General features: G+C 45.1%; 1 protein-coding gene and 1 long non-coding RNA gene across 3 annotated transcripts in view; both read right to left on the bottom strand.

Annotated features, from left to right (window-relative positions):
- Positions 1-2,102: 2,102 nt before the first annotated feature.
- On the bottom strand, positions 2,103-15,341 carry LOC132386493 (NACHT, LRR and PYD domains-containing protein 3-like). Its single transcript, XM_059958783.1, has 8 exons — positions 15,165-15,341; positions 9,937-10,108; positions 9,774-9,839; positions 6,022-7,777; positions 4,978-5,064; positions 4,647-4,817; positions 4,324-4,491; positions 2,103-4,159 (listed from the first exon to the last, which is right to left on the bottom strand). Exons 1-8 carry the CDS (start codon positions 15,339-15,341, stop codon positions 4,072-4,074), a joined length of 2,685 nt encoding a protein of 894 aa, XP_059814766.1. The 3' UTR covers positions 2,103-4,071.
- Positions 15,342-16,944: 1,603 nt separating this feature from the next.
- Positions 16,945-25,928, bottom strand: part of LOC132386491 (uncharacterized) — a 49,194-nt gene continuing 40,210 nt past the window's right edge. For both annotated transcript variants that reach the window (XR_009509555.1, XR_009509554.1), the window contains exons 2-3: positions 20,698-20,865; positions 16,945-17,041 (exon numbers count right to left, since the gene is read on the bottom strand). This is a non-coding gene — a long non-coding RNA (uncharacterized LOC132386491). The remainder of the gene's footprint in view (positions 17,042-20,697; positions 20,866-25,928) is intronic.

The following is a 25,928-nucleotide window of genomic DNA, read 5'->3' as shown; positions in this document are numbered from 1 at the left end:
TTGTCACTCAGCCCATCACTTTCTCCCCCGAGACCATTTTCAGTCAACCTTTCACTCCCTCCCCAGTGACCATTCTAAATCCTTCTGTCGCTCCTTCCCATGTCACCATTTTCCATCAGGAGCCCCTCGCAGGACAGACACTCTCGACCACCCTCCACTCGATTGCGCAGACTATTTATCACAAATAATAAATATATCGCAAACAATAGAGGCCGATCCGACATCCTCATCTCCGGATCCTGTGCGTCATCACTCCAAGTGTCGTGGAGAGATTAGGATACAGACACCAGGAAACGTGTGCGGTAATATTGCCGGTGTCGATACAGAGACCCGACACCGTGCGCGGTAAAAACTCTCGGTGTGGAGACAGAGATCGTGAACCGTACCTGGCAAAATTCCCTGTTTGGGACATGGAGACCAGGAACCGTGCCCTGTATAACTTCCGGTCTGTTATGTGGACACCGGGAACCGGGCGCAATGAATCTCCCGGCGTGGGGACACGGAAAGGGTAAACCTCTCCCACACGCATCCCACTCCCGCCATCTTCAGGAAGACGTGCCGAAGGTTCTTCAGTCCGATCGTATCCACCGTCTCCGCCAGGAGATGAGCATCATCAGTGTAACAAAGTCGTCAACATCCACACCACCCTTGACTGTCCGTGTAACTGATAAACCATCGGCGTTCTCGTCAAATTCCATAAAAGCCGCTCCGAGTTCTGTCACGTACAGAATTCAAGCGTCCCGCTAACTAACAGGATCACATTCCCGTTGGAAATAATCTGAAAGGATCCTATTGGGAGGCCGATGGTGGGAGTGAATGGGAAGGGCCAATCCCACTGGGAGACTCCGGACGACAGGAGTGAATGGGAAGCGGTGCAGACGGTGCCAGTAAATGGGAAGGGACGGGGCTCAGTGGGAGTGAAGAGGAAGGGGTTGGGCCCAATGGAAGTTTGGCAATACAAGCGAATGGGTAGGGGTGCGTCTCGTTAGGAATGCGGATGGGTGGAGTGAGTGGGAAAGGGTGGTGTCATTGGGAGTACGGATGGTGAGAATGAATGGGAAAGATTGGCATTTGATTGGGATCGCTGTCCGTGTGAGTGGACGGGAAGGGACGAGGTCCTGTGAAGAGTGCGGACCGTGGGAGAGGACCCGAAGTGGTGGAGTCCCGCTTTGAAAAATTATCCACAACTTAGATTTCATCCTGGGCTACTTTTCAACCCTACAAGTCAAATGTGATTGTTAAGTGCTATGGTTACGATTCCCGTCTGTACTCCCCTGCCTGTTTGTGCCACCTCCCACCCTCTCCTGGTCTGTGCAAACTGCATCCCTCCCCGTCTCTGTGACCACTTCTACATATATTCATCGTGTGTGTGTGTGTGTGTGTGTGTGTATGTGTGTGTGTGTGTGCGTGTGGTTCCCGGTTCCAAGGTGAACACAGTGTGAGTCTCCACTCAGTTGATACACTACAGAGGCGTTTTTATTTTCCCCGTGTCTGACCCCGGGTGTGTGTGATGGGACAGTGTGGAGGGAGCATCACTCTGTGTCTGACCCCGGGTGTGTGTGATGGGACAGTGTGGAGGGAGCATCACTCTGTGTCTGACCCCGGGAGTGTGTGATGGGTCGGTGTGGAGGGAGCTTCACTCTGTGTCTGACCCCGGGAGTGTGTGATGGGTCGGTGTGGAGGGAGCTTCACTCTGTGTCTGACCCCGGGAGTGTGTGATGGGTCGGTGTGGAGGGAGCTTCACTCTGTGTCTGACCCCGGGAGTGTGTGATGGGATGCTGTGGAGGGAGATTCACCCCGTGCTAACGCCGGTCTTCCATCCACCATCCCTCTCATACTAGGAACCTCAGTAGACTTACGTCTGATATATCAGTCGATGTAACTGTCTGCGGGGGGCGGGTGGGGGACAGTTAGCCAGGAAGGGGGTTGAGTGGAGATGAGATCCTGGGCACCCAGACTCCGGCAGTCCGACCTCCCTCAGCCTGGAGCTGAGACGCTACTGTGTCAGTGTGAGGAGCTCCGACCCACTGTTGCAGTCCACAGGGTGCGGGGGGCAGCAGAAACCTCAAATAAAACTCGAGTCCGGCACCAGGACAGGAAGTTACAGCGGTTTATTGATTTCATCATGACAAATGTAAATTAAGCAATGTTGGCCATTTGAATTCTGTCCATCACTCTCTCCCTGCAGGCCATTATAGCAAAGGAATCTAGGACTATTTCAGGTCGGGCCGCCACTCTCTCTGACCTGTCACCTTCTGGCGTCCATTTTCTCACAGTGCAGCCCTCCCTTCCTCCCTGGTGACGATTTTCAACGTGCGCGTCAATCTCCCCGGGTGATAGTTTTATATTCTGGCTTTAATCCAGAAACCTATTTTTAATCAGCACATAACTCCCGATGTCTCCTCCCGGTATCACCCCTGGTGATAATTTTCAGTCTCCACCCTGTCGGTCATTTGAACTCTGCCCGTCACTCCCATTCTCTTGTCAGTGTATAACTCCCTCCCTGACAGCCCTGAGAAACGTGGTGACCACGGCCATCTTAATTCCGCCCATCGCCCCCTCCCTGGCGCCCATTGTCACTCAGCCCATCACTTTCTCCCCGGAGACCATTTTCAGTCAACCTTTCACTCCCTGTCTAGTGAACATTCTAAATCCTTCTGTCGTTCCCTCCCTATTCACCATTTTCAATCAGGAGCCCCTCGCAAGACAAACACTCTCGACCATCCTCCACTCGATTGCGCAGACTGTTTATCACAAATAATAAATATATAGCAAACAATAGAGACCGATCCGACTTCCTCATCTCCGGATCCTGTGCGTCATCACTCCGAGTGTCGTGGAGAGAGGAGGATACAGACACCAGGAAACGTGTGCGGTAATATTCCCGGTGTCGATACAGAGCCACGACACCGTGTGCGGTAAAACTCTCAGTGTGGAGACAGAGATCGGGAACTGTGCCTGGTAAAATTCCCAGCCACGTTATGAAGAGCGGGGACCGTGCCAAGTATAACTTCCTGTGTGCTATGTGGACACCGGGAACCGGGCGCGATGAATCACCCGGCCTTGGGACACGGAAACCATAAACCTCTCTCACATGCTCCACCAACCCCCGCCATCTTCAGGAAGACGTGCCAAAGGTCCTTCAGTCCGATCCTATCCGCCGTCTCCGCCAGGAGATGAGCATCGTCAGTGTAACAAAGCCGTCAACATCCACAGCACCCTCGACGTTCCGTGTAACTAATAAATGTCAAATTTTGTAAACTCCGCACCCAGTTCGGTCAAATACTGAATTCTGGCGTTCTCGCCAATTTCCATAATCCCATTCCCGTTGGAAATAATCTGAATGGAGTCCCACTGGGAGGCAGATAGTGGGGGTGAATGGGAAGGGCCAGATCCCACTGGGAGATCGGACGACAGGACTGAATGGGAGTGATCAGACAGTGGGGAGTAAATTGGAAGGGGCGAAGCCCACAGGCAGGCAAACAGTGGGACTGAATGAGAAGGGACGGGGCCCATTGGAAGTATGGACGATGCAAGCGAATGAGTAGGGATGCGTCCCATTAGGAATGCGGATGAGTGGAGTGAATGGGAAGGGGTGGTCTCATTGGGAGTGTCGATAGTGACAATGAATGAGAAAGAGTGAAATTTATTTGGGATCACGGTCCGTGTGAGTGGACGAGAACGGACGGCGTCCTGTGAGGACTGCGGACCGTGGGAGATGACGGGAAGGGGTGGAGTCCCGTTCTCCAAAATTATCCTCAACTTTGATTTCATCCTGGGCTACTTCTCGAGCCTAGAACTCAAATTTGATTGTTAACTGCTATGGTTGTGATTCCCATTTGTATCCCCCTGCCCGTTTCTGCCCACTCCCATCCTCTTCCGTGTCTATCCCCAGGAGTATTTGATGGGACGGTGTGGAGGGAGTTTCACTCTGAGTCTGTCCCCGGGAGTATGTGACAGGATGGTGTGAGGTTGCTTCACACTGTGCTTGACCCCGGGAATGTGTGATGGGACGGTGTGGAAGGAGCTTCACCCTGTGTCTGACCCTGTGATGTTAACACATTCTGATGTTCACAGATGCACGGTCAATCCAGGTCTGGGTTCCTGCAGAGCTCTCAGTTCGTTCCTCCCTTTCTCTCCAAACTGATTCCCCAGCAACCTGAAACAGATGGAGGAATAAAGATGAAATAAACAGTTTTCACAACAGTGTCAGTAACAGGGGGCCGGGGTTATTGTTTCAATAGCACTCACAGACAAATATCACCAGGAAATCCACGGATCCGCTGACATTTTATCAGATTGAATGTTAACACAAACACTCACTCTATCCGCTGCAGACTCGGGAGGGTCAGTATGAAGCGGCGGAGGGCAGGGACCCATCGGTCTGTGAGCGAGTTCCATCCCAGGCTCAACTCCCTGAGTGATGGTTTTGTACTGAGAGCAGAAATGAGATCCTCGGCACCAGAATCTGTGAGACCGACACGACTCAGCCTGGAGAAGAGAGAGAGTGAGGGTGAAGGACACAGAGAGACAGGAGACGGTACAAATCCCCAGTGTTTATCAGTAACACAATTACTGATCACATTAATGTTCAGTGTCAGACACCCAGTGACTGTAAACACAACCTCCCACAGTCTGGTACTAACCTCAGTTTCTGTATTTTACACTCCGGGTTCCTCAGAGCCGCAGACACCAGTTTCACTCCTGAATCTCCGAGTTTATTATCACTCAGGTTCAGCTCCGTCAGTGATGGGTTTGTACTGAGAGCGGAGGCGAGATCCTCGGCTCCAGAATCTGTGAGACTGACTCCCCCCAACCTGGAGATGAGAGAGAGAGAGAGTGAGGGTGAAGGACACAGAGAGACAGCAGACGGTACAAATCCCCAGTGTTTATCAGTAACACAATTACTGATCACATTAATGTTCAGTGTCAGACACCCAGTGACTGTAAACACAATCTCCCACAGTCTGTACTTACCTCAGTTTCTGTATTTTACACTCTGTGTTCCTCAGAGCTGCAGACACCAGTTTCACTTCTGAATCTCCCAGTTTATTCCAACCAAGGCTAAACAAAAATAAACAAGTTGATGAACAAAGTGATTCAAACCGTGGGTTTGGGGGAATTTCTCTCACTCGGATATTTCAGGAAACATTAAACCCTTCAGTAAATCACTGATCGGAGTTCACATCACTGTCAATGCCCCTCACTGCCCAGCTCCAGGGTATTCACCGAATGTCAATAATTTAGTGTGCCGGTGTGACCCTGTAAACTCAACATATTCTGTCCAATTTCCCGATGGTTAGAAAACTGTTCCTGATGTGTTAGGGTTGAGGTGTGGGAGGAAGTGCCATAGTGAGGAAGATTCGTGAATGAGGATATGTCGATGGGAGTCGATAGAAGAGACTCCATCTCTGAATTCCCAGCTCCATAGAAGAGCTGGGAAGACAGAATCAGCAGGACGAAGGGGGATGAGGAGGAGGATGCTGATGGGAAAAGATAATCCCACAAGATGAGACGATGCAGAAATTGATTGCACAGGAGGGTTGAGTCTGAACGGAGGCCCACAATCGGGAGAGGAGATGCACGCATTGGGGACTGGGTATCTGGCGGTGAGCACAGTCGCACAGGTGGACTGATGGTGATAGTCGCACACGGGGAATGGCAGGGGAGTGCAATCTCACAATGGCATTTCTTTCCTTCTCCCTGGGACGGTCTGCTGACGGTCTCTTGTCCCTCACTGGGAAGGTTGTGTGAATCTCTGACCCACCTGTTGCAATCAGTGTCGGTCTGGGTGTCAGTAACAGTGAGAAGGAACATTGTCAATGGACGTGTCACAGGCAGCGGGAAACACAGGCAGCCAGTCCTTTGATTTAATACAGTTAAACCAATGGCCACTGTTCACTAGGCATTTGTCAGAATTCTTCACAATCTGATTTATTACAGTTTTATCCCAGTTTCTTTACATTGAAACAACACAATGGAACAGTTTCACAGTTCAGAGTGAGAGATAAATCAAGTTACCTCAACTCCTGGCACTTGTGCAGCCCGGGTCCCAGCCGCTGGATTCCTTCGCAATGAATGAGGCAGTTCTCAAGGTCGAGGTGTTTTATTGTATCACAGAGTCTGATGACATGAGACAGGACTGCACAGTCAATCGGGGTCAGTGTCATTCCACTGAATGAAAGTGTTTCCACAGATCCCAGTGCGGCCTGAGCCAGTCCACTATTCTGAGACTCAAACAGGTAGTGCAATGTGTTCAGAAAGCTCCTTTTACCAGCATCACTCCATGTGTTTCCAATCTGTCGTTTAACCTCCTCCTTCACCCAGTCAATCACCCGGCAGGTTGTTTCATTGGGAAATGGACCCAGAAACTCCTCCAGGCGCCGAGCTGTCATTGGGGAGGTGAGACCAGCAAGAAAACGGAGAAATACCTCAAATCGCCCATCTGTTGTGTTGTGGGCTTCAGTGAGGAATTTCAGGATATCCCCGGGATGTGGATTCAGGAATTGTGCGACTGAAGCTACAAACTCTTGGATGGTGAGGTGTGGGAATGTGTACACCACGCTCCGGGCAGAATCCTCTCTCTCCAAAAGCTCCATCAGGAACCCGGACAGGAACTGGGAAGGCTGCAGATTGTACTTGATCAAATCTACATCTGTAAACACAATTTTCCTTCCGGACACTCCTCTGAAGGCCAACTGACCAACCCTGAGTAACACATCACGGGGGTTCTCAATCTCACGGCCGTGGTTTTTCAGGATGTTGTAAATATAGTAGGAGTACAGTTGGGTGATAGTCTTGGGAACTTGCTGGGGGTCCCTGACTCTTTGTGTGAAGAAGGGGCCCAGTGCCAGAGCGAGGATCCAGCAGTAGGAGGGGTTGTAGCTCATGGTGTACAGGATCTCGTTCTCCTTCACATGTTTGACAACAGCTGCCGCCACCATTTTATCTTCAAAATGCCTGATGAAATATTTTTTCCGTTCCTCACCAGAAAATCCCAGGATTTCAGCCCAGACACTGATCTCAGCCTTTTCCAATAAATGTAACGCAGTGGGGCGGGTGGTCACCAGCACTGAACACCCTGGGAGCAGCTTGCCCTGGATTAAACTGTACACAATGTCAGACACCTTGCACTTCAATTCAGGATCTGTGCATGTGGGCTGAGGTTCTGTGTTTCTCCGGCTGTCAGCAAAATCAATTCTGTCATTGAATTCATCCAAACCATCAAATATAAACAGCAATCCCTCTGGGTTCTTCCAGACCTCTCTCAGAATATTCCCAAAGTAAGGATACTGATCCAGAATCAGTTCCTTCATATTTATCCTGCAGTTAATGGTGTTTAAATCGCGGAATTTGAAACTGAAGACAAACTGGAATTGTTGATATATTTTCCCTGTGGCCCAGTCATAAACAATCTTTTGTACCATTGTTGTTTTTCCGATCCCTGGAACGCCGGCCACCGCTGTGGACATCCCAGATTTTTTTTCCATGTTAGGTCTTTTAAATTGTTTAAGAAAACTCCTCTTGAATAACTGATGTATCCGGATTTTTTCCAGCTCTCTGTGGAGATGTTTCTCTCTCAATTCTTCGTGGGCTCTGCCTCTTGCTAACAGCTCATGTTCCACCAGTCTCCGATCTCGAACAGTAGAAATGACCGTGAGCTCAATGTATCGATCAACCAGCTGGAAAACCTTCACCTTCTCCCTCATCAGGATCGTGTCCACTCTCAGTGTTTCAGTTTGTGCCCGCAGAGTCTCCTTGTGTTTCCTTCGAACATCTTAGGACGGAGAGAAATAGGTTGTCTGATGAACATAGACATTCAACGTATTTTCCCGAATAAAAAAAAAGTTGGTACTTTGGTGCCAGGGTCCGAAATGCCTCTGGACAGACAATATGTTGAGCAGCCAGATGTCTTTTCACAAATTGGTACATATGACATTGGGAGAAAAAAAGGGAGGAAGTCTGGAAGACAGAACATAGGGAGATACGAATGAAGCTGAGAAGCTAGAACTCAAATGTGCTTGTCTCAGAATTCTTGCCTGTTTCACACGATAGTAAAGATAGGAATAGAATGAAGTGGCAGTAAATGCGTGGCTGAAGAATTGGGTCATGGGGCAGTGACTCAGATTTCTAGGATAACTGAGACCAATTCTGGGGCAGGTGGACCTGTACAAAAGAGACATGTTGTACTTGGATCCGAGGGGGGCCAATATTCCTGCGGTAAGATTTACTGGAGCTGTTGGGAGTGTTTTAAACTAATATGGCAGGGGGGTATTTAAATGCTCGTAGCATTCAGAATAAAGTGGAAGAACTCTTGGTGTTGTGGGCATCACTGAGTCGTGGTTGAAAGAAAGCCATAGTTGGGAGCTTAATGTCAAAGAATATACTTTGTGTCAAAAGGGCAGGCAGGACGACATAGGTGGTAGTGTGGCTCTGCTGGTGGAAGATGTAATTGCATCTTTAAAAAGAGGTAACATGGCGTCAGCGAATGTTGAATCTTTGTGGGTGGAGATAAGAAATTGCAAGGGTAAAAAAAACTGTGGGAATCATATATAAGCTTCCACATAGTAGCCAAAATGTTGAGATGAGATTGCAAAGGTAGCTTCAAAAGGCATGTAATAAGGATCATGCCACAGGTGTAATTGGGCACTTCAATATGCAAGGGAAGTAGGAAAATCAAGCATACTTAAGGTGTCGGATCGCATGAGAGGCAATTTATTGAATTCCCACGAGATAGCTTTGTAGAGCAGCTTGTGCTTGAGACTACTCGGGGAAAGTCTATATTAGACTGGGTGTTGTGTAATAACCCAGATCTTAACTGGGAGCTTAATGCAAAGGAACCTTAGGAGGCAATGATCATAAAATGATTGGATTCAAATTGCAATTTGAGAGGGAGAAATATAACATACCTGTACCAGTATCGCAATGTAATAAAACGCATTACAGAAATGGCATGTAAGGTAGCAAATGTGAGTGGAAAGTTGGAAGAATGGAAAACTTTTAAAATCCAACACCAGGCCACTAAGAAAGCTGTAAGAAGGGAAAACATGAAATATGAGGGCAATCAAGACCATAATATAAAACAGGATAACAAACTTTGTTTTCAGTTATATAAAGAGTAAAATGGAGGAAAGAGTTCATATTGGACCACTGGAAAATGACGTTGGCAAGATAGAAAAGTTACTGGCACGGATATCGGAATGACTGACAAGAGATATGGAATGATAGAGATAGCAAGTGAGAATAAAAGTGGCCTTTTCTGGTTGGCTGCCAGTGACTAGCGGTGTTCTGCAGGAGTCATTATTGCGACCGCTGCTTTTCACATTGTTAGTCAATGCATTAGATGATGAAATTTATAGCTTTGTGGCAAAGTTTGCGAATGATAGAAAGATAGGTGCAGGAGTAGGTAGTGCTGAGGAAGCTAGGCGATTGCAGCAGGGCGTAGACAAATTGGAAGAATGGGCATAAAGATTGCAGATGGAATACTGTTTTTGGAAATGTCCAATAATACATTTTGGTAAAAAGAACAATAGTGCGGACCATTATCTAAATGGGAAGAAGGTCGAAACATCAAAGTTACACAGGGATTAGCAAGCTTCCAAAGAGGTTAATTTACGGTCCGAGTCTGCAGCAAAAAAGGCAAATGTAACGTTGTCATATATTTCAAGGGTAAACGAAGGTAATAGCAAGGAGAAAATACTGAGACTTTATAGGACTGTAGTCAGACTTTCAGCGTGAATTAAAAACATTGACATGTCCGTTCCATCACTTACCTTTCAGATGCTTGGGCACTTCAGATAAACCCCGCTCAGTGTCCATGTAGGCGACCTGGCCGTCACCTGTTCAAACAGATTAACCTGCATGAAGTCTGTTCTGTGTAATACTATAAATTCATCAGCATCTATATTGTAATACACAGTGTATTGTTCACCGTACCACGTTCCCGTATTTCATTCAATATTCTGCTCAGCTTCGGTAAATGATGATGTAATTTCACAAAGGATTCCCACATCACTTTCCGGGCCCCGGAGCCCTTCTCCATCACCAGATCCAGGAGGAGTTTGGAAGCGTCTGCTCGATGTCCCTTCTCGGCGAGCTCAGTCACGCTCTGTAATGAACAATGGGAAATATATTGAGGAGCGGAGGGATGGGTTCAAATCTACCCTGATCACAGACTGACCCAGCATATTCTGCTCTCCACAGATCACTAACAGTCATTGAAGTGTTCAAAGCGGGGTAAAGATTTAAAAAGAAAAGCGAGGGGGTCGTTCGGGACATTCCGCGCCACAGATTGCGGGGTACTTATCCACTTGGCAAAGCTTAGGCGGAGCAGACGTAATGTGAGTGATTGAGAGATAGAGCGTGGAGTTGAGACTTTGTGTCAGAGAGGTTTCAGTGAGGAGAGGCAGAGGCTTTAGATACTATAGATTTTCTATAGTATTTTCGATTCCTTTTCACAGTTAGAACAGTGAGAATACCAGGCAGGATAGTGGAATGTTCTTCATACAGGGTGTGGCAAGGCAGGGAAACCTCCAATGTCCCCGATAACTACACCTTCAGGAATTAACCATATAACCATATAGTTGCATCCACCTGCAGCTTCTTACAGACTGTGTTCAGGAATTGGAGCTGGATGAACCCAGGTTATTTCAAAAAGCTGCGAGGTCGGCTGGCAGTCGATAAAGGGAGGGAGCTGTTACCAAGGCCAGGACACAGGAGGGGAAAAGAGGACAGGCAGCCACTTCAGGAAACCCCACTATAACAGGTATACGGCTTACAGTTGCGGGGTATGACCTAACAGAGGAATGCCATGGCGATTATGTCTCTGGCATTGAGTTTCGTTTTGTGACACAGTAAGGGTGAGAATAGTGAACTGCACTGACAGGGGAACTCAAGGGTTAGAAGAACAGACAGGAGATTCTATTAACGAGTACAAGATTTCTGTATGGTGTGTTGCGAAGGTCAGGGAGTCCTCGCTTCGACTCTGAAACTTTCTTAAGGGCACGGTGAGCAGCCAGAGGTCGTAGGCCACGTTGGTACCACTGATGTACTAGTGAAGTGTGATGAGGTCCTGCAAAGTTAGCTCATGGAGTTAGATGCTAGGCTGACGGGCAGGAACTCCATGGCCGCGTTCTCAGGATTGCTACCCATAAAACGTGCGAATGAGGCCTGAAATAGGACGGTGTACAGTCTAACGTGTCGCTGATGAAATGGTGCATGACGGAGTGCTTCAGATGCTTGGATGTATGGGCTCTCTTCCAAGGAAGTTGGGGCTTAGAGACACCTGATCGTTTTGCACCTGAACTGGAGGAGAACTGATACCCTTGCGGGAAGGGTTGTTAGAGTTACATGGGGAGGGGGAAGGTGTTAAACTTGAGTTGCAGGGGGATGAAGAACCAACGTGGATAGTGGAGTGGTTGAGTGGGAAAGATGTTGTTAAGCCGACATGCAAAGTCAGGAAACTAAAGGATAAGCATCTTTTCTCCAAAATGCGTATTATTTCAATGCAAGGTGTATTGTAGGAAAGACAGATCAACCTAGCGCATGGATCAGCTCATTGAATGACAGCATTGTAACCTTTAGCGTGATTTCGTTGGAGGAGGTTCAGGACTGGCAGCTCAGCATTCCAGGGTTCCTTTGGGTTAGACATGATTCGATAGAGCGAGAGGGATTACAGATGGAGGGCTGGCATAACCAGTCAGAGAAAATGTCCCTGCATTGCTCAGACAGGACAAACTGGATAGCCGGTCCAATGAGACTGCATTGGTGAAACTACGGACTAAGAAAGGTATGACCACATAGTGGGATTATATTATAAAGCACCCAATAGTCAACGGGATTTACAAGAACAAATGTGCAGGGAGATCACAGAAACAAAAAAACAGAAGATACTGTGTTTTCATTTATTGACTTGTACTCCGTGTTAAAGCGCTGGATGGGATAGTGTAGGTCAAATGTGTCCAGGGAGTTTCTGTAATCAATATATTCATGTGACAACTGGACAGAGCACATTCTGGAATTCCGATTAGGGTACAAGACAGGGCAAGCGACAGAGGTGTGTTCAGGGGAACGCTTTGGATCTGGTTATCATAATGTCATTAGGTTAAAGATCATTGTGGAAAGGATTGGGTCTTGTCCTCAGGTTAAGATCCTAAATTGGAGAAAGGCAAATTTTAATGGTACCGGAAAAGATCTGACGAAAGCAGATTAGGACAGGTTGTTTAGTGGTACAGATGTGCTTGATAAGTGAGAGGCCTTCAAAACTGATATTTTGAGAGTACAGATTTTTAATCCATAAATGACCACAAGTGAAGAGTTTGTACGTTCCGATGTTTTTTTTTTGTTTTTTTTTTGTGATATCACGGCCCTGAGCGCATCGCAAGTATAGGCTTGAAGAATCAAATGAGGTACTTGATGAGTACAAGAAATGCAAGAGCTACTAAAGGAGGAAATCAGGAGGGCCTGATTTATCCCAGGTATAAATTCAAAAATCAAATATGTTTTGAACAAAAATATACCAACGGACTAAATTTGTCCTCTTGAAGTTCAGAGTGGGCCTTTATGCATGAAGCTGGAAAAGGTGGGGGAGATTTTAAATAGATGTTTTTGCATTTACATTTACTTGAGAGACATTCAGAGTCTTTAGATTGAGGAGAAACAGCGGTGAGTTCGTGGACTCTGTACAGATTACAGAAGAGGAGGTGTTTGCTGACTAATGCAGAATAGTGTGGATAAATCCCCAGGGTTTTCCTTCGTACCTTGTCTGAGGCTAGTGCAGAGATTGCAGGAGCTCTAGTAAAGATATTTAAAATGCTAGGTGCAGCAGTATTGGAGGGGAACAATGTTGTTCCGCTGTTTGAAAAGGATGCAAGAATAAGCCAGGGAATTATAGGCTGGTGAGCCTAACACAAGTGGTGGTATATTTATTGGCAGGTATTCTAAGGAACTGAATATGAGTACTTGGATGGAGAAGGATTCACTAGGATTCAACACTAATTTTCGCATGGTCAATCCTGTATAACCAATCTTATGGTTTCTCGGGGAAGTTAGCAAGCGAGTAATGAAGGCAAGTGTGTGGATGTTGTCAACATGGACTTCAGCAAGGCGATTGACAAGTCCCTCATGGGAACCTAGTCAATAAGATTAAGTCGCTTGGCATTCATGACACGGTAGTAAGTTGGTTTAGATATTGTATTCATGAGAGAAGCTAAGAGAGGTAGTAGAGGTTTGCTTCTCTGACTGGAGGTCTATGACAGGTGGTGTCCTTCAGAGATCGGTACTGGGTCTGGTGTTTTATGTCACATATCTAAACGGTCTGGATGACATGTGATAAACTGGGTCAGTAAATCTGTGAATGACATCAATGTAGTAACAGCGAGGAAGTTTAACAGAGCTTGCAGCTGGACTTGGAAAAGCTGGAAAAACGTAGAATGGAGATCAACAGATAGAATTTAATCAAGACAAGTGTGTGGTTTTGCACTATTTGAGGACAAACCACGATAGCACTAAGGCATTGAGTGGTAGAGCAGTGCGGTAAAACCAAGATATCAGGGAATACAGATCAAAAATTGCTTAAAAGCGTCAGGCGTAGATGTCCTGGTAAAACCTTTAGGATATGGGCATTCATAAATCAAAATATTACATACAGAAGTTGAGATAGTCTGTCGGAATTGATGTTACAGGGGCTAATTGGGAGCAATGTGTGCACCAACCGCTCGGAATGATATCAATAAGATTGAACAAGTGCAGAAAAAGTTATATAAAGGTTTGTCAGGACTTGAGGGCCTGAGATATAGGGGAAGTGTGAATAGGTTAGGTCTGTCTTAGAGTGCAGGAGAACCAGGAGAGATGTGATAGAGGAATAAAAGTGCATAAATGGTATAATGACTGTAGATGCGAACAGGCATGTATTAGTGATGTTAGGTGAGACCGGAATTGGAGGTCTTGGATTAAGGGTGAAAGATGAAAGAAAATTTGAGGGAGAAAATCTTCACTCAGAGACTGGTGAAAGTATGGAACGAGCTGTCACCAGAACTGGTATACGTGCATTCAATTTGAACATTTAAAATTATTTGGTTAAGTACATGAATGAGACGGGTATGGATGTCTCTAGTCGGTGTGCAGATCAATGTGACTAGGCGTATAATGTGGAGCTGATGGGCCGAAGAGCCTGTTGCTGTACTGTAGAGTTCAATGACTATGGCTAAGTCAAGCTATGACAGGGTCACTGTTGATATTCCCTGTGGTAATCCCCGGCGAACCGCAGCAGAGAACTGGCAGAGAGGAGCAGACAGCAATTGCAGTCCTTTTCTGCGTGTCAGAGAGACCAAAGTCAAATGGTGGTAATGCAGAGAAGGAAGTTTGGATTAAAATTGTCAGCTGTCTCGTGTGGAATGTTAGTGCTAGGGATCATGTTTGGCTCTTCACTAAAATACAATCTGGTGAGCAATAGGTGAATGTGTCCCAGTAACACGAGGACCATTTGAAAGGAGTTTCTTGGTAATTCCGAGTTAACTGCAGATGCTTGGACTACTTTCAATTGTAAGATTTTGCAGTTCCCAGTGTTAACAGTATATGCTGTGATAATTACAAACTCCAAATGGAACAGTCACAAGGAACAGAATGTAACTGAACCGTGAGGCATGTTGGGAGATTTGATCAAATGAATTAGGGTTAGTAGTTGAAAAGTGAGACGATATTCAGTACTGCCTGTGCAATTGACGATGCGGTTGAAGGTAGACTGGAGAAATGAGCTGAGAAATAGTCACTATATATTTGATTAGTGGGAAAACCCGGGGGTAATTAAAATAGTCGGGTGAATGCCCATTAAGTTCGAGTGTTGGGAACATGATGTAATGTCAGACTGAGTGGTGTAAAGTGGTTCTCTGTCCACTTGCAATGTCCGGCAACTGAACGTCACTAAATTCACCTCTCAATCATTGTCTGTATCCTAACCTGTCTAAAAGTGAATGTGTTGAGAAAAATGGACAGAGGCCTATATTGGTTAATAAAGTTTCAGAGTTTCTGCAAACGAAAACTCTTTTCTTCATTTTGACCACAAGCATTACAGGATTTTCACAGCCCAGAGGCGCCGTTACACCGGTTCTGTCGGTCTGTGATAGATTCTGTAGAAGCTACACTCAGCCTATGTTCCAACCACTTACATGATACTCTAGCCCGGTGAGGTGATCCTCGCCCATTAACATGAAGCTGACTCCCTCCACACCCTCCTCAATCGCCTGCTCCAATCGCTCCATGTAGAATCGCGTCAACCGTAGCAGGTGGTGATCCTCACAATTTGACAGGAAGGCGGAGATTGCGGTGTTCAGATCTGTAGTCATTCATAGAAGATAAAATTGTAGATGTACTATGCGGATGCAGACACGATGCCAATTTAAACCAATCCCATCTTCAGGAACATGATCAATATCCCTCCGTTCCCGGCCTACTCATGAGTTCAAAAGCCTCTCAGATGCTGCTGAGTATCTGTTTCCAGTCCCTTCCTCGGCAGCTCATTCCAGACATCGATCACTCTCTGTGGAAAATATGCATCTTAAATCCCCTTTAAACTTTACCCTCTAATCTTAAACCTATTCCCTCTGGGATTTGTGGTGAAACTCATCTGCACCCTCTCCAGACTCTTCACAACATTCTCGTGATGTGGTTACCAGATTTTTGCACAGCATCAAAATCGTCTCTTAACTAACGTTCATCAAGTTACAGCCCAACTTTAACAAACACCTCAGCTCATCGTTAGAACCCTACCAATTGTGTTTCCACTTTCAGATAGCTATGCATATCCATCACAAGGCTCGATCATACATCAATCTTACTAATGTTCCCAGCACTCACTGTGAACATCGCTCGCGACCTTGACCTCTCACAAGTGCAACCTCTCACATTTGCATGAATTAACTGTACTTGTTGACTCTGTTCATATTTATAATTGGATGCTGAACACTCTGACAACAGTCCCAAATTTACGCAACTCCGCCAAGTCTGTAAGTCAACGAATCAGTCCACCCAGTATATCATTTTCAGTAACACATAGTGTATTATTAATTTATTTACATCACACACGACACATGGTGAAGCAGTGATCCTTGTGGACACTTCTGGTCACAGACCTTCAGCCAGAACACCGCTCCTCCAATCCAGACTCCATTTTATGTGCCCAAGACAACTTTGAAATCAATTTACAAATTCTGTAAGATTCCTCAACCCGAAATGTCGATAGTTAATTTCTCTCTACAGATGCTCCCTGACCTGCTGAGTAACTGCAGCATTTTGTGCGGTGCCCGCTCCACTTATCATTTTGTTTTACTTTAATCCTATTCGCCAAGGGCATTTCATTGTTTCGGCAGCCCACCCCACCAACCCTCAGATACCCTGTGTAAAATTTCTCTTGTTTACTGTCTTCTGCACACAGCCCGTTCTCCCACAATATAATGATCTTTAAATTGGCCACAGAAAACAAGACACTGGGAAAATCCTCTCACCTCCATTGTTCAACAACCCAAAAATCGGGAGAGAATTCACCATTGCCGTTCCCAAAGTGAAAACAACATCTGTTCCTCTCACTGGCTGTCAGAGGCATTTCCCACATCAGAGCGTACCAAATGCTGACAGAAATTCTATTTGTCCCCTCGACTGTTACATTGCCCGCTGTTGTATTCCTGTCTGAGTGTTACCCACTCCCACCTTATTCAGGAGCTCCTTCTCCTTTTACTCAGGTGAAGATCTGTGTGGTGAGGGGAGCGATTCGACTCGTTAGGTCCCTGTGCTGGAGCTGGTGAATTGTTCAATGCTCATGGACGTTTTACCATTTGGAATAATGCTTTCTCTCTGCTCCTTTATCGCCCAAGTTTATCCCTCTGAACTATTGATAATTTGACTACACGTGTACCATAAGGACCGAATTTTAATGAGAAAGAGCCCAGTGAACATACCTGTGTCCATTCTGACTCTGACTGACGTTGGTTGATTGTCTTCTTCTTGTCTTCCGTCCGAGTGGAAGAAAGCCCCACCTGCTGGCAATGACCTGAATTACACAAATAAAGGAGTGAGTCAGTTCCTCTGTCCCTCATAATTTTAAACAAGTTCGTACCGTCACTGCTCACCCTCCTACATTACAGGGAGCAAAAGGAGATTGGAACAAAGACCTCCAACTGAACACAAAGTTCAAGAAGATAGCAAGGAAGAATAAGGAAACTTACTTAAAGGAGCGATGCACTGAAGCTGAAGAAGCCAGCAGAATTGGAAATAAAACAAAACAAGAGATCTGTTACACAAGATTAGAGAAATCAAAGGAACATTTCATGTAAAATGAGCATAGGAAAAGACAAAGAAGGGAAGGACCTCACAGAAGCAAAGGACATCAAAAGGAGTTGGCAGAAACACACAGAAGAATTGCAGAAAGACCCAACAGCGAAGACACCTGCAAAGACCCCCTCATCGATGTAGAGCTGGACGTTCTGGAAAGTGAAGTCGACTGGGCGATAGAAAACATTGCCAATAATTAGGCTGCAGGATGTGCCAGGAGTCCAGTTGAATTGTTTAAAATTCTAAAAGATGGTGCTGTAAACGTGTTGCATGCAATTTTCCATCAGCTCTGGGAATCCAAAAAATAACAATGACCTGTAGGCTGGATTAAGATCCATTTTTATTTCAATACCCAAGAAGTGAAATGTAAAGGATTGTTCAAATTACCAAAACTTACTGACAATTTTCACATCCGAGAAAGGTAATGCTAAAGATCACGCAGGCACGACTCCAACAATATATGGAACACGAACAGCCAGATGTACAAGCTGCTTTTAGAAGAGGCAGAGGCACCAGAGTCCATATTGCTAACCTAGGCTGGATAATGGAGAAATCGCAAGAATTCCAGAAAAGTACTTATCAATGTTTTATTGACTACTCTAAAGCCTTCAGCCGTGTGGACCATAATAAACTATGGCAAATCTTTAAAGAAATGGGAATACCGGGACATCTGTTCTGCCTTATGAGAAACTTGTACAATGATCAAGAAGCAACACTTAGCACGACACAGAACAACAAACTGGTTCAAGTTTGAGAAAGCAGTATGACCAGGTTGCACACTGTCACCCTGCTTATTTAATCAATATGCTGAACACATCATGATGAATGCCGGTCTAGAGGACACGAGATGTTGGAATCAAATTTACCAGACAAAACTTTAACAATTTCAGATAGGCAGGTGATAATATTCTAATGGCTGAAAGTGAGGAGGATCTGAGGAAGCTTCTAATGAACGTGAAAGAAGAAAGTTGAAAGCTGGCTTCTTGCTCAATATTAACAAAACCAACCAGTCCTGTTAACTCCGTGGTGATAAATGGAAAGCAAGTGGAAGCAGTGACGAATTTTGTCTTACTCAATACAAAAAATTATATAGATGGTACATGCAGCCACAGAAGTAAACGGCATTTATTTCTGGGGAGGACAGAAATGGGGATTTAGAGAAACTACTGAACAGCACAGACATAACATTGTCTACGATAGACCGTAGAGACGTCTATGGTATTTCCAGTTGAGATGTATGTCTGTGAGAGCTGGATTATTAGTCAGGCTGAATACAAAAAAATCGACGCCTTTGACTTTGGATGATGGAGGAAAGTGTTAAGAGTTCGTTGGACAGCAAGAAGATCCGAAAAATCAATACTTGGAGAAATACAGCCAGACTGCTCACTAGGAAGCTTGAAAAGCTGAAATATTTTGGCCACATCATGAGAAGACAGGATTCCTTGGAGAACACTCTGTTCGGTAAAACAGAAGGTAAAGGAGAAATTGACAGACTATGACGGATAGATAATATTATTCAGGAAATGCCTATGCCCTTGGGGTATCTTAGAGAGGCAGTTTCCAACAAGGAGGCTTAGTGTGCAGTAACGCTGTTGTATTTGGCTGTGTTCATGGGTTTTCATGTATGTTTTGAACGACAATTAAACGAACATAAGTTGGACAATAATTGCATCATAAATAAGATACTGAATCAATATAAATGTTGTCAGCCAATAACATACTTGTAAATGTTGCATTTTGTCCCTAATGTAGACAAGGAGCAACCATACTCCAAGCATCTGTCCCCACAACACCCACTGGGACAGACTGTTGGCCTAAGGTGCATCTGCTTACTCCGTTGTTTAAACCCAGACTCCTCAAACAAAATGAAGCCACCGGGTCCCTCCAGATAGTAAAATCGTGACTTGCTGTCAAAATCAATCCGACTCCGCACTTGCAGGCAACACTTTATCGGTGTGCACTAAAAATATGCTGAAGGCTTCTCCATCCTTTCTCATTCAGAGGAGATAAAACCCCTGAACTCCCACTTCAATCTGTCGCCCTTAACGCTCCGCCAACTCCTTGTTAAGGAAACCCCTTAATGACGAAGCCCATATCCCCATTGCTGTTATGCTAAATTGGTATTTGGTGTCACCAAGGAGAGCCAAGTAAATGTTACGTCACTTCACGAGAGATACCGGGCACGCGCAGCATGCTGAAATCGTCTCAACGTCAGCCCGGGACTGACGAAGCTCCGCGAGAGGGCGCGCTTGGGTGGTGAGCTGGTGCGCGCGGTAGATGGGGAGACTGTGGACCACAACCCAAATGCATAAGTGGACCACTCGGCCTACCGAACCTGCTGCTGATCTGATTTAAACTTTTTTTACGCATTCTCCCAAGTTCATTCCGATCGCACTTCAACCCCATTCTTTATAAACAAACAGAGCTTTGAATGGAATAAAAGGGTATAATTTCACTGGTCAGTGAGTAGAAAGAGTTCCTAACTCCCGCAATGAACACCGGCAAAAAATAGGAGGGTGAGAGGGTGAGTGGGAGTGGGGTGGGAAGAGGAGGGTAACCTGTTGCTTCTTATCACTACATGATGCTGTGTCCACAGGCAATCCTTCCAAAGTCTCTCTGAACATCGCATCTACCTTAATATCAACTGCTTCATAACCAGACCCAACACGCTGCTTCCCATCCGAAAAGAACTGAGTTTAAACCGACTCCGTCAGCGACAGCAGTCCTGGCTTCAAGGACATTCGTTCATCTCAAGAACAGGTATAACCCGTGCCTTTGGTACAGGGTCAAATGGGAACATTGCAAAACCTACTTCTTGTTAATCGCAGATTCATAAGTTCTGACAATTTCTTGGTAGAAAAATGCTTGTTGACTCCAGGCTATGTAAATGTAAATTATTGGTTGGCATTTGCTAGTTAGAACTGAAAGAAATGTGGTGCTGGGACATTTGGCTCCAAGAGGGTTTGCTCTTAGCAGAGGCTTGCATGACAACGAGGGCAAGTATATCATTGCAGCTTGTAATAGTCAGAGCAGTCAATGTCATGTTGCTGTAGTTCATGGTAATTCCGCATTTCTGCAATCACTATATCAGGTAGCAGTTGCGGCGTCTTATATTGGGAGGGAATTCTCAACGCTTTTTGAAATTATTATGACGTAATACAGACAAACAAGGAAACATGAGAAGTGAGAAGTTTGAAATGAGCAAACAGCATGAGGGAATATGCATGGCTTCAGAGAGATGGGATGCTGACAGCACAGTAGTACATCTGGAATGGCGCTTCTAGGTTTTTTCAGCCTCCCTCCAGCTATTTCCTATTTTCTTTGGTACAGAAATGTAATGTCTAAAGGACCAGTGTTTGAGTAAATGAGACTCACCAAACTTTCTCCTGACTGAGCCAGTGTTAACTCCGAGTCAGAAGGGTTCCCTCGAGTTGGTGCTTTCAGTCCTCCGGTTGGTTCCTTGTTACTGTTCCCTCGTCTTCAGTTGTGGTTTGCTTTCGGTCACGGGCTTTTCTTCCAATAAACCTCTCACCGCAGGTCCAACTTTAACCAGACAGTTAATGATGTATGTAACTATTACAAACGAGATCAAAGCATTAACCTGAAATTTAAATCTTGAACGCATATATCAGGATCCGAGTGAAGAAATCTGGAATTGGAGGAACTCATCAGGCCAGGCAGCATCTGTACGTCGACTCTACTCTCTGCTATTGATGTTTTGTGGCCTGCTGAGTTCCTCCAGCTTTTTGTGTGTGTTGCTTGGAATTCCAGCATCTAAATGTTTTCTCTTGTTTGTTATGGGCTACAAAGAAGTCATTGTTCAGTCACGGTATAAAGTTTGTCATAATATATAGGAGTAGAATTGGGTGATTCGGTCATTCTAGTCTATTCCATAATCAATATTGGAGGATTTTCTCTCACCACCGTATTCTTGCTTTCCTGATATAATACTCAACCTATTTAGCAATCCAGAACATGAATATATCCAATGATTGCCTCCAACACTGCATCTGGAGATTTTCACTTGATTGAGATGGGATAAAAAAAAAAGTCATTGTTCAGTCATGGTATCAGATACAAGTCATAATATATAGGAGTAGAAATAGGTGACCATACTCAATCATGGAGCATGTTTTTTTCCAGCACTGTATTCCTGCTTCCCTGCTATAATACTCAATCTATTTAGCAATCCAGAAGATGATATATACCCAACGAAAGCCTCCACCACGCTTTGTAGTAACAAATTCCACTGATTAACCAATCTTTGGCTCTCATCTCAGTTTCAAAGTGAAGCTTCTTTATTCTGAGGCTATACACTCAGATCCTAGACCGTCTAATCAAGACACCTTCTCTATTCCCACTGCATCCAGACTTCTTGTCATTCAGTCGGTGTAAATCATCAAGCCCGCCCTAACTTCTCCTACTCCTCCAACCAACCCCCTGAACTCCACTGAACACAGGCCCAGGGCCATCAAATGCTCCTCATGCAAAATGCTTATCATTCCTCGGATTATTCTTTGAACCTTGTTAGCAAAAACTGTACTGAATACATTTCCGGGGAAAGAAAAAACAGGACATTTGGTATCAGGATAATGGGAAAAACTGTGGTTTCTTTACTCTTCCATCAATTCTTACTAAACGAGCGCAGGGGCACTGATCCATTCGCAGGAGATTTAAAGTGTTCCAGGGTGAATGTAGTGAAGAGAAACTGGAATTACTAGAAACGCTTAGCAGGTAAGGAACAGCCGTGAGGAGAGGAAAAAAGTTAACAATTCGGTTTCCTGACCTTTCGTCAGAATGAATTCAAACATCATCCAGTTTTTAGCGGAAAATCTTGGATTCTTCTGCACAGAGATGTGGGGACTGAGAGAAAATCTGATAGTGGTTTATAAGAGTATGAAAGACATAGATAGTATGGGAGTATGGGAGTAGACAGGGAGTATGGTTTCGCTGTTTTGAAATGTCCAATACCAGAAGACATGCAATGAACGTGTGAAAGAGTAGATGCAAAGGAAATGTGAGGGTAATTTGTTTTACTCAGAGAGGTGTGGATGCCCGGAATGCTCTGTCTGTTATGGTGGTGGAAGCATATACATTGGAGGCGTTTGAGAGTCGTTTAGACAGGCACATGGGTGTGAGGAACATTGAGAGGATATGGACATTGTGTAGGTAGGAATCATTAGTTTTGGGAATGGGGGGGTTGATTTGCTTCTCAGCTGGTTTGGCACACCACTGTGCCCGAAGGGCCTGTTCCTGTGATGTACTGTTCCGTGTTCTGTTCCATCTTCAGCATCTCGAGTTTCTGTTTGATTCTCACTGGCAGATAGACAGGTGGCAGTGAGGGGGGATTTCCAAATGTGAATTGAATTCTGAAACCCTGTGCTATTTCTACTGGTGTAAACACAAAACAGAGTATTTAATCACAGCCTCTCCCTGTGAGGGATAGAATGAGGACTCATTCTCTGCTTTACTTCAAATGGAAATTCAGAACCAAACATCTGAGCACAGAACAGGAATACTCGCTCAACAGCTCATAAACCCAGACAACTTAATCCCTGATGCATTTATCTGGGTCAAAACAAGTGCGGTATCCCGGGATCCAACCTCAGAGGGTCACAGCCCACACCGAGAGCCTCGCACATCTTTTCCAGATCTCACACTGAGAGATTCACGCTACCAATATCCAGCCCCCGGAGACGTCTGCTTCATTGCGGAAGGAGGAACACCCAGCCGCATCTATAAAAGCACCAACGTGGACCAAAGCCCAAACACCACAATTTCCATATTCCTGGAGACCCCATCCCTAGATTGTATCTCAGGCACCAACTCTCTCAGGGCTCTTTGCTGCCGGTTATATGCGGCAGTGTCTCAGCTAATCCCAGTTCAAAAACTTACACTCCAACACCAACCCATGACAGAACTGGAGCCTGATGATCCTTTGTCTGGACGGAGAAACATGGATATTGGGTCCTAAAGAGGGCGCTGATACATTTCAACTTGTCTCGACAGTTAGATTGAGCATATTTGTTCATTATTTTATTGTTGAGGGCGGTGTAGCCCAGGTCAATTAGCAGCCACTTTTCCCGGCGTATAACAGGAACTAAATGTTTTAAATATCAAATTGAAAATATAGCACTGGAAGCACAGTACAGGAGATTTATTTTTGTTCTTTTGATGCACAAAACACTGACTGACTGCAAGATGTTTGACACACAGAATAGAATTGCATAAATGCAATCCCTACAATCATTAGTTGTTTCTTCATTCCAGCACATACATCATCCATCCCGCACAGTGAATGCTCAAAGCCACTCTCTCTCCGCTGAGATTCAGAAACCAGACAGCGATAAACATGTTCAGCTCTTCTTGCAGCTCTGGTGAGCTGTTGCCCTGGCAAAGGAGGAAGTAGCTCGCAAAGATAACCGAAAAAGGAAATAACACATTCAATGCGACATGTTCTGAGTTTCATTATGGCAAAGATGAACAGAACATTCTGCCATTTTGTAACGGTGAAACTAAAATTTCAGCTGTTGTATTTACCTTGTCGAGGTGCATTCAGTAAATTTCCTGATAGTTCCAGCTCTATAGAGCTCTCAGCAGTGCAGACTCTCGTCCAAAATAAAAACACAATGTTGGATACCACCTGTCTGCAACAAATGTGGTTCATGTGTAGAAGTTTCAATTGAGATTCACAGAGCCCTTAGAGCACAGACACAGGACTGTTAGCCCATTCACCCCGTGCCATGTTCGGTGTGGTCCCATCCCCCTGCACCCAGACCACAGCCCTCTATACCTCCCTCTACCCAACCATCTCTCAAAAACCACAATTGAACCTTCATCTCTCACTTCTGCTGGGAACTGCTTCCGCATTCGCACCGCCCTCTGAGTGAAGTAGTTTCCTCTCAGATTCCCCTTAAATGTGTCATTGTTTCCCCTAAATCCATGATCTTACCCAACCTGAGGGGAAAATGCCTACCTGCATTCACCCTATTTGTACCATCATAGATTTCTATATCGCTAGCAGGGGTTCCCAACCTAGGGTCCATGGTTCCTTCCTTTACTTGTAGCTGTATATACCCCATCATTCCCCTGCTCTAACCTGTTCAACCTACCACTATAATTATTTCCTTAAATACCAGCAATGTCCGTGTAATTTTCCTTGCACTCTTTCACGTTTATCGATATCTTTCCTCCAAGTAGCTGACCATAACTGCACACAATTCTGCATACTTTGGAATCACGGTGTCGTTTACAACTTTAGCATTAATATCCTAACCCTTCTTCTTAATAGGCTGCGTGAGATAGAAATGTCAATATATGCCCAAAACTCGCTTGAAGACTCTGGTGTTGCCTTAAAGGAATTGTGAATCTGTAACATCCACGCCAGGACAATCAGGCTTAAACCAGTTATTTTCCCCAAATAGAAAGCCTGATCAACACCTCTACTCACTAACCCACCCTCCACATCCCACCCACTAGTAGTTTAACATTTCCTGACAGTTCTAGACATTCCTGTGCCTAACGTCACTTTATGGACGTATAATCAATGCCAGTCTCAAATGTCTAGAAACTCCTGTGTCTATCGTCACTTCAGGGATATACGAACAATGTTTTTAAACTATTATACATTATATATTGTGTTTTGTTTATTGTTGTGATTGTCATTTTGTTTTTTTGTTTTTTTTTTCTGTCTTGCTTTGGATCCAGAGAAACAATTATTTTGTTCTCTTTTACACTTGTGGACTGCAATGTCATTAAACAATTTTGAAGCCACGACCAACAGCCTCCGGAACAACTTCTTCCACCAGGCCATCAGACTGATTAATTCACGCTGCATTGAGTGTACTCTATATTATATGGACTGCTCAATACATTATAAATTATTATAAATTACTTTCATTGCGCATTGCACATTTAGACCGAGACATAACATAAAGATGTTTGCTTCTCATGTATGTGAAGGATTTAAGAAATCAATTCAATTTAATTCAATTCAATTCACACTTACTGATCGTACCTTGTATATTCAGATACAAATCAATGGCATGAATAATGAATTACAGAGGTGTCGACACTGACACACACATCCCACTCGTCACAGGCCTAAAACCATTTTCGATCATCTCCCTCTACTTCTTGTTCTCGATCCCTGTGTGAATCCACCTCCCCAGCTCCCCGTGAATCCCACGTGACCGAACCTTCCCGATCAGCTGCCATGCGGGATCTTATTACAGACTTTACCAAAGTTCAGATGCAACATCACTGCCCAATTTCACCCAACTCCCCAGTTAACTCTTAAATAATCTCCAAAATACTTGACAGGTATGATGTCCTATTGGGCAGTGTGGACGGTGATTTCCCCATAACCAATGTCCAACATCCCGGGATTTCAGCTTCACTGCGGACTGAGGAAATTCCGATCCCTGTTGTCGAGTTACCAACCTGGACCGAAGCCCGTATACTGTCAGTTCCATTTCCTCAGAGTCACCGGCCCGATATTATCACTCATACAAAGACGCTTTGGTGCCGGTAATTTGCCGTGACTAAGGTGGAATTGGAATTGGAACCTAATTACCCTCTGCCGGGGCCGGTGCTCAGGCTGGTTC

This window comes from Hypanus sabinus, unplaced genomic scaffold, assembly GCF_030144855.1.
Source record: "Hypanus sabinus isolate sHypSab1 unplaced genomic scaffold, sHypSab1.hap1 scaffold_118, whole genome shotgun sequence".
In the NCBI taxonomy this organism is placed as follows: Eukaryota; Metazoa; Chordata; class Chondrichthyes; order Myliobatiformes; family Dasyatidae; genus Hypanus; species Hypanus sabinus.
This window is presented reverse-complemented; position numbering and strand designations above follow the sequence as displayed.

What these genes read in the sequence shown, in the direction of transcription:
- LOC132386493 (XM_059958783.1), bottom strand. Translation starts at nt 15,341, where the DNA reads ATGACTACAGATCTGAACACCGCAATCTCCGCCTTCCTGTCAAATTGT. An exon ending in GAATGAAATACGGGAACGTG is followed by an intron (nt 9,840 to 9,936) that starts GTACGGTGAACA and finishes CTGTTTGAACAG; the next exon opens with GTGACGGCCAGGTCGCCTAC. An exon ending in TGTAAAATACAGAAACTGAG is followed by an intron (nt 4,492 to 4,646) that starts GTTAGTACCAGA and finishes TCTCTTCTCCAG; the next exon opens with GCTGAGTCGTGTCGGTCTCA.